The sequence below is a fragment of the Rhinichthys klamathensis genome, unplaced genomic scaffold (assembly GCF_029890125.1).
Source record: "Rhinichthys klamathensis goyatoka isolate OS25496 unplaced genomic scaffold, OSU_Roscu_1.1 h1tg000109l_1, whole genome shotgun sequence".
NCBI classification, from domain to species: Eukaryota; Metazoa; Chordata; class Actinopteri; order Cypriniformes; family Leuciscidae; genus Rhinichthys; species Rhinichthys klamathensis.
In genome coordinates this window covers 423,108-432,478 of record NW_026606647.1, presented here as the reverse complement: position 1 = coordinate 432,478, position 9,371 = coordinate 423,108, and the positions used below count along the sequence as shown (strand labels likewise).

The following is a 9,371-nucleotide window of genomic DNA, read 5'->3' as shown; positions in this document are numbered from 1 at the left end:
TCTGTCATTAATTACTCACCATCACGCCGTTTCAAACCCTTAAGACTTTTGTTCATCTTTGGAACACAAATGAAGATATTTTTGATGACAACTTTGACGCTTCAAAAAGTTCATAAAGAGATCGTAAAACTAATCCATATGAATCGAGAGGTATGGTCCAAATTTTCTGGAGACTCGATCACTTTATATGATGAACAGATTGAATTTAGGCTTTTCTTTCACATATAAACATTGATCAGTGAACATAACAGGATTCTCGACCGATCCTGCTTGATGTGCGAGAACAAACCTCTTGCGGAAGCTCAAACTTGCTGCATAACATGAGAATGAACCTCATTGGTTCTTGCGCGTTAAGTAAACATGCTTGAGCTTCGGTTTACCACAACTGATGTGTGAGTTGAGTTTCTTTTTTTATGAATTTTCATTTTCGGTTGAACTATCCCTTTAGGGAGCCTTTTTAACAGGAGGTCTTGTGTTATTAAGAGAAAGCGACCAATCAGAAAACTTGGAGGCGCTTCTCTACCACTTCAACCAATGACGTGACTTTAGGGGTCGGACTATGGAAGATGGGAAAAGTAGCAATTTCATGTGAAATCACTTATAGTAGCTTTAAATGTCATGTTTATGTTTATATATTTTTAATGTGATTATTCTAGCTCTAAATGGGCATCTATTAGCTTGCTTTGGCATAGACTGTAGTGTTCTTTGATACAAAATTTGCAAAGTGACACGAAATTGTAAAGTGTTCTTCCAACGAAGCAACTTTGACGTCTTCAGTTTTGCAGGCACCTTAGCGATAGCAAACCTCCGAAATTTCCATCGCTAGCTCAAGGCATTCCCCTGTTTCATGGCAGATGTCCCTAAGTCCACAGTCAAAATCACAACTGCAGTTCCAGTTGGTGTGCGCAGGTTCCGCAGGTGGAGAGAAAAGCATGTAGGTAGGGCAGATGGAGATAGCAGCTCGCTCGCATGTTTCAGGTAGCATGAGGAACAGGTCATAGAATCGGCAGAAGAGACAATTCAGTACAATCCCAGCACAGAGCTCTGAACAACAGAAATAAGAAATCATGACATTGTGGGCAGTTAACAGGGAGTGCTAAAGCATCTATACTTTATTCATGGCTGCATTTAAGAAGCAATAAAGAAGTGTGTAAAACCTCCCTAATGGAGTACACTTGCAGTTTATCTGTTTAGTTAGCAGAAACGTGAGGTATCTAAAATATGTACAGATGCTAGTTATATATCATGAAATCAAAAGGCAATAATTGAACATTTTTATGAGTATCTAATATACACCAACTGCTAACTATAAAATTGTCCCTATGCTCTCAAACTAATAGCATATTTAGCAAAAAACGTAAAATGTCGTCAACATCTTTAATTCTATAGTTTTATATTTATCTGTCATTTTTAATTAGTCATTCGCAATGCTTCATGGTATTGTACACATTACAGCTGTTCAGTACACAGTCTTGTATCTTTGTTTTTTGTCTAATTTTCAAATGCTTTCCCCCCCCCCCCCCCCCCCCTTCAAATCAAAGTTTGTAAAATTTATGATTCACCTCATAGCTGGTTGGTTTGGTTAATGGCCTTAACTCTTTTGTGAAGACTTTTGAAAAATCACTATAAGAAAAAAAATACTGTACTTTTATGCTCCAAGGTTTTCAGGTAGACACGGAATATTATTTAATCATGTGTATTTATGATACACAAAATGCTAACTATAAAATGCATTATAACTATCATTAACAAGACAAAGGAGTCGGCTAAAAATGTCATTTCCACTGCTGTCATTTCCATCAAACAAACTGCATAATCTGAGATGAGGTGGAAATGTCTAAAATATGACAAATATGACAGAATTCTCCTGTGATGCATGTATATAAACAGTTGGACATTGTTAGTGGGGAAAAAAACTAGTGAGAGAAATCTGTTTTGTACAAAAGTTTATTTTCGTTTTAGTTGAAAAAAAAAAAAAAAACACGCCTAAACAGCTGTAATGTACCAGTACGCAAACATTGCATGGGGAAAAACAGCTTTTTTGTGTGTGGTTATCTCTAGCAGAGCTAGATATTATGATATTGCTAATAAGTTAGTAAACAGACTTGACAGGCTCTACCACACTTTTTGCACATATTCAAAAATGTACTACAGTACATTACAATATGCATCCATTTAGAATTTAATTGAAATAATCACATCTGGCCAACACAGCATGCCGTTACCATCAAATAGTAAAAAAAGTCAAAAAGCACCAAAATGCTAAAATGAAGCGCTTCAATGACCGACACATGGCATGATCATGCCGAGAGCTTAGAAAGCCCACACAGTGTTATGTATGTTATAGAACCTAAATGCCTCTTTGAAAACTCTCACCTTGGGAGTTCGGCTGATGGGGATAGACACTCAAAGGCCCTTATTGACCTGCAGTCTGTCTGCACCTCTTGTATACAACAGTTTAAAAGCCCACCAGCTCTCGCAGGGTACTTCTGTACACATGCATAATTTACTGAATCACCTTTTCCTTCCAAAGAGAGAAGGAATAGAGCTGTGTGGAGATGTAATCAATTATCATCTGTCTGTATAGGTGTTTTTCCCTTACAAGATCATCTGTGCTCTGCTGGAGAGAGACAGAGACTTCCAGGTGATTAAATAAATGGAAGAATGACACAGACTCAAAATAATTAGCAGGATTTTAGCAAAGTTGACTTAATGTGATGGTCAGTTTTTAAGAAATGTTTCCACACAGCCTAGGGTCTTATGTAAAAAAATAAAATAAAAACTTCAAATGGGGCTTTAAGTAGATTTGAGCATAATGCAGGACAAAATACCCTTGCCTCTGAGCATAAGAGTTGGAATTAGATTAACCTCTGAATATTACACCAGGAAAAGCATTGTAACGCATGTGTAAAGACTTAATGACTGCTGCACCTTAACTCATCTGAACCTACTGGCTGAATGCAGGGAAATATATTGTTCTAATTAATTTCATATTGAAAAAGCTGTTGAATCGTAATACTCATGCAAAAGAGTTCTCAGTGCATGATTTTAATAATTAATCTCTATATGTAAGTTTAATCAAATGTGCTGCTTAAATCAGTTATTCAACTGATGAAGACAGCTTTAAAATCACAAGCTTTTCCATTTTTTTTTTTTTTTAAATTTAAAGATACGTTTTAATAATTTACCATTTAAAAATGCATAATTATTTGCTTCTGGCAACACATAAATTCATAAAAAAATCAAAGGATTACAAGAAAAACAAGATAATGTATAAAACCACTGCTCATTTGAGAGAAAATTAGGAGTTAGAATTTTAATACAAGACAATTCATGGTGGCAGCTGATGTTGTAATTATTATTCATTAGAGCACTTTAGGGCACTATGGGGGTCTGGGAAAGAGGAAGCTGGCCAATCCCCAAACCCAGGTGTGATGATGCGTGACTCACCTCCTCTCTCCTGGGAGTCAGACAGGGAGCTGCTGGAGGAGCCGGCCGTGCTGTACCTGTCCACTGAGCATAAGGAGTAAGTGAATTCTGTAGAGTCCGTGTCTGCTTCTCTCTCCCAGGGATCCAGCTCAGGAATGGGTGAGAGCCTCCCAGTTGCTTTGCTGGACACCTCCGCTCCTGAAAAAGAAAAGGTGTTTTTGAATAGTCTGCATGCTTACAGTACATTTATATTGAGCAAGATATGGTTGATTATATTCACCTACACTCTCAAGTACAAAAGCTGTTATTGGGTGGTACCCTTTCAAAACATACTAATATGTACCTTTAAAGGGATAGTTCACGCAAAAATGAAAATTACCCCATGATTTACTCACCCTCAAGCCATCCTGAGTGTATTTGACATTCTTCTTTCAAACGAATAGATACAAGAGTTATATTAAAAAATATCCTGGCTCTTCCAAGCTTTATAATGGCAGTGAATGGCTGCTTATATTTTGAAGTTCATAAAAGTGCATCCATTCATGATAAAAGTGTTCCACGCAGCCCTGGGGTGTTAATAAAGACCTTGTGAAGCGAAGCGATGAGTTCGTGTAAGAAAAATATCCATATTTAAAACTTTATCGAATAAAATAACTAGCTTCCGGCAGATGTCCTACGCAAGTCGACTTACGCCAAAAGAGTATCACTTGACAACGTATGACGTAGAAGTAACGTAAGCTTTGACGCCTCTCGCGGTTTAAACAAACAACAAACTCAAGCTACTCTGACATTTCTCTTTAAAAATTTTGTTTTGCTCTATCCTCTGCGCTTCCGCGTTCATCACTGCGTTATGCGTCATGTCAAAGGTCACTATTTTGCAGTAAATTGATGCGTACGGCCGTCTGCATTTGCAAGAAGAATTCAAAATTCAATATTGTGTATGGCTTCCTATTCAGTAAATATAAATTCAGTCTTTTCCTCCCAATGCTTTCATATGACTTCAGAAAAGTCAAAATATAGCAATATTATAATGCTATTTGTGTCCTTTTTGGAGCTTCACTGCCCTGGTCCCCATTCACTTTCATCGTAATGAAGAGAGTAGAAAAAATAATTGATCCACAAGTTGCAAACAAACAGATATAGAATGCAACAGTTGGGTTCCAGAAGTCAATTCTTTAATGAAGACTTTTGAAAAATCCCTATGAAAAAGTGGGCGGACACTGTTGCACTCTATAGTTCCGCCCCAAACTCACGCCATTGGCTGAGCCAGAAGTCACTCATACAAACAGCAATGTTTTGAAAGTGCCATAGCCACAGGTTTTTTTGGGTTTTTTTTTAACAGTTTCTTGGAAAGCTTACTTATATCTGCACATTTACTTAGTTTTTTGCAATGCTAAAATCACTTAAATACTCTAAACATCCCTGTCAGAAACAAATCCACCACTATATATGCAAAATAATCAATGTTCTCTAATCCACCATGTCAGTTCCCGTTTCAAAAGTTCTTTCATCCTGAAGCAATGTTTTTCAAGGCTTGTCTAGAAAACATGCTGAGATGTGTTCCTGTGCTCTCACTGGTTTCAAAGTGAGCCCAGAAATCATTCAATAATGAATCTGCCAGATCTGAATGCAAACTATTAATGAATCATTGCTTTGGCTGCACTACCTTGTTTATTTTCTCTTCCACCTATCCCAAATGAATTATTCAATGTGCTTTTCTCTCTTTTATTTAACATTTAATGTCTTATGATTAATTAACACGCGGGACATATTTTCCGTAGAGGAATCTGCATTGTTAGTCTAAAATAAAAAAGAGAAAGGAGAGACAAATGAAAATGGCTTTGGGCTGTATTGGCCTTTTTTATTCTCTCTCTCCTTCAGATTGAATAATTTAGAAAAGAGGATAAAGAATTGTTTCTCCAGAAAGTTCTGTAGTTTGTCTTCACTGTCTTCTCGTTTTGTGATGTGAAAATGTTATGATATGACGGATGTAGAAGATTAATCTTTGTCTTATTACGGGAGAGCGCATGCTCTTTGACAACAGTCATAGGATTTAAACTGCAGATTCTCAGGTGTGCCATTATCAGCTGTTCACAATCATAACCATATGCATGATATAATCTCTAATACAAGTGTTTATGATAAATAAATATGGAGATCTAAGGAGTCATAGACAGTGTGACAACTAACCCCGGTCTCCACTTCTTTTGGTCTCACTCTCTGAGTAAAATTCATTAAAAAAATACAATTTAAGATTTTGGGGGATTTACTGGATGGGGAAAGGGATATTTATAGGGGAAAAGGGATAAAAACAGATCCATTATGACAGGGGACAGGATTCACCTTGCCTATTTCTAACTGCTGTGAAAGCTAATGCACTTATTCTTCAATCGATAACCATCTCAAAATGAGTGAGAAAACATTGTTCTCATAACATACATAATGCACCATGCCAAAAATCGAACAGTGTTAGACTAATGTTTGAACATGTTACATTGCTTATTACTAACTTACCAGCTTTTACAAAAGAGCTTCTCTCTTCAGTTTTGATCAAATCAAGCTCGATTTCAGAGTTTTGTCCAGCCATCTGTCTTACAGTGTGATTAAAATATCAAAGCAAATATCAAGTTAATAATGTACCGATTCATAAAACCCCCACAAAGACACTGCTAAAACTGTGTATGAAAACTTACCATTGATATAATCTTAGTGAAGACAATATAAATCACATGAGAGCTCTAAGCATTATGCGCGACACGCCTTCAGCAACACAAAAATAATCGCATGCGCATTTAAGCAGTTAAAGCTACACACGTCGGTATTTCACTAAGATAGATAATAAGAAAGTTACTGAGATTTAAAATTACAGAAGTATACTGTCGTCAAAGCAAAGAGTTTCGTTTCTCTCAACACTCCCGCTAGTCGTCACTGCTGGTTTAAAGTGAGCATCAACTTTGATTGACATGTGTGACACACCCAACCCAAGTCTACCGATGACGTCGTGCTATGGTCGTGACGTGTTGCGTTTGACACCTATGGTTTGACAACAAAAACTCAAGGTAACACAAGCTTTCTCACGTTTTTCATTCAAATATGTATGATGTATTGCTAGATCTCGCTATTAATGTTCAAACACGCCTTAAGATGCATATTTGATTCTGAGGTGTCGCACTTTTTTCCCTCAATTGGGTGTTTAAATGCATTTTGGCCCTGTAAACTAGCCTATAAACAAACTGTTTACACTCCCATTCGATTGGTAAAATGACATTTTAAACGTTTTTTTTTTTTGTATAAAATATCCAACTCTTTTGTCTTGCTAAAGAAAATGTAATATATATTCTGTATATCTTTTACAATTAAATAATATTTTCAGTTATTTTCAATAAGCTATTTTCAAGTTTTTAAAAATTATTTAACAAAAGCTTGATTGGAAATTATGCACATTAAAAATAATTTGTTTGCAAGTGCTAGTTACCTTGATTTTTTTTCAAGCATGCTCTTCAGTGAAATTATTCACTTGGTAAAGTGCAAACATTTTTGTGGGGGAAATGACAACAATTGGACAGTTGGGAAAAAAGACTTTTTGAATTTTGAAACATCCATTCATCCATACATTTCACACAATAAATATTGCAATATATATTAAATATTTGGCTTTTTTACTCATTTAAATTGTCATAGTCTTTCAAATGTATACATCTTTGATTGATTTTCATATCGAAAGTCTTAGTCTGGGATAAATGATATACAATCTATATGTACTAAACTGCATTGGAAAAAATGAATAATCAAGGTAAAATCTTTCCAAGACAGTTTTAATGTGAACTGGATTTAACAAAAAGGGGGAAAAAAAATAGTTGTAAGTGTTAATAAAAATCAACCCCTGGGACATAAAAGTGTCAGAAGTTGAAGAAACCCAATTATGAACATACTTGCTATACTTCCAGCATTATTCACACAGTTTCACAGGAAATAAAATACTTTTTTTTTTAATTCAGAGCCTTATGCTGTAGCCTGTAGCACTACTGCACTGAAGTTCAGTAGCTTTTTCTTTGCACACAAACATGTCTACACATACCTGTGTTACCTTACAACACATGCTCCTCATATGAAAGCCAGTCAGCAGAGATAAACTGATAATGAGCTCTATTCAGATTTTTCAAGGTTTACAAGCCTGCCAATTTACTCTAACTAGCCTGCAGATTAGAGTTGCATTTTAAAGGATGCCCCGCTGTGTTTGCATATGTTTAGAGAACAAGGGGCCTGCTAATTGAAAAATTAAGATGTGGCTATGTTTGTGGGTTTGGACTATGCCAGATGCCTTCTTCAACAGTGAGTGCTGGTTAAGTGTGAATAATATAACATGTTGGATACAACAGGCAGGATACAGATTAAGCTGGTTATGTTAAGATCACTAGGATTCCATCATTCCAATATGTTGCTTTGTGCCATACTGATTATAATGAAATGGGATCCCTCATCTAGTTGACATGGGGTCAAAATTACAAGTAATTAGATAATTTCATACTTTTAAGGGGCATTTGAAATAGTCAGCCACTGGTAAAACATCAACTACAATTAATATGTTTGAGAAAGATTACAGATCACTCAGCTAATTTTGAAAAACTATCATAAAGGTGCAGTTATATCTAGCAGCAGGAGCTAATTGTTGATGCTAACAAGCCAATTCCTCTACCCACCTAGGGAAAAAACACACATTAAAATAAATTAATCAAATGCTGTAGGTTCAGTACAATGCATGTTTCATTTCCAAAAAAAGCATAATGCATAAAAAACTGCATAACATCACTTTGTAGGATTGCAATCTTAATAACTTAAGATTTGATACCAAATTGTATATATCATCCAAGGCCAACATGCAATTATATGCAGTTTTAATCAGTTTTGTTTGCATATGTTTACAGAACAAGAGATCTGCTAATTGAAAATGACTATACCAGATGTCTTTTCAAATCAGGTGTTGAGTATGTGCTATCTTTAAAGGTAAGTTGTTTTTTTCTTCTTCAAAAATGTAAATAATGAGTCAATACATCATCAATCCTTTCAAAATGTGTTTTTGTCTTACCCTGATTCACTATAGTAAGCCTATTATACAGTAAGTATTTATCTTTTAGACGGGACGGAGCACGCTAAATCTCTAACCTCCGGGGAATCACTTTGTTTTAAAGAAATGCAAAACCGAGGAGAGTCTGCTGGCAAAAAGAGAATGTGACAGAGCTCGTAATAAAACGAGAATCAACATTGGCTTGGCTTTTCGGATTGACGCGTTTGTATTACTCAACAGGTGAGTAAGGCATTGAACATAAATTGCCATACTGTGTAGCTCTCTAACAGAGTTATTGTAAGGCATTATCTATTGTAAAGGGTCATATTCATCCTCACGATATTCATCCTTGTTTTTTAACCATTAGAGGGCCAAAAGTTCCATAGGCTGTGTCTGAAATCACCCCTATACCCTTATTTGAGGGGACAGCAATTTGTAGTGGTCTCCGAAACCATAGTGGACGTTATTGAGTGCACTCTTTCAATCCCATAATGCCCCGCAATAACGACGAGTGTACAACTGATGTACACTCAACGACTAAAGAATACCCATAATGCACTGTGAGGGTCGTGCCGAATGATGTTGGGAATAGTGAATGAAGGTATAGGGGGTGATTTCGCACACAATTACAGCGTACCTTTGCCATATATCATGAGGACAACATGCAATGCATTGGTGTATATTTGTTTGCTTTTTTGCATACATTTTACATTGTAAAATGTCAGACATGTTGGAATATAGCTCATAATACGCAGAGTTAATATTTCCTTCTTACCTTGAGACAAAGACAGATAAAATGATCTTCCATGGAGTCATATTCTAAATCCAGTTGATAATTAATTATACTGCAACCTGATTCCCTTCCTCTAAATTATTT

The 9,371-nt window shown here is 36.0% G+C and overlaps 1 protein-coding gene across 1 annotated transcript; it reads right to left on the bottom strand.

Annotated features, from left to right (window-relative positions):
- Positions 1-512: 512 nt before the first annotated feature.
- On the bottom strand, positions 513-6,327 carry mdfic2 (MyoD family inhibitor domain containing 2). Its single transcript, XM_056253679.1, has 4 exons — positions 6,123-6,327; positions 5,944-6,020; positions 3,451-3,627; positions 513-1,044 (listed from the first exon to the last, which is right to left on the bottom strand). Exons 2-4 carry the CDS (start codon positions 6,014-6,016, stop codon positions 791-793), a joined length of 504 nt encoding a protein of 167 aa, XP_056109654.1. The 5' UTR covers positions 6,017-6,020; positions 6,123-6,327; the 3' UTR covers positions 513-790.
- Positions 6,328-9,371: the final 3,044 nt, after the last annotated feature.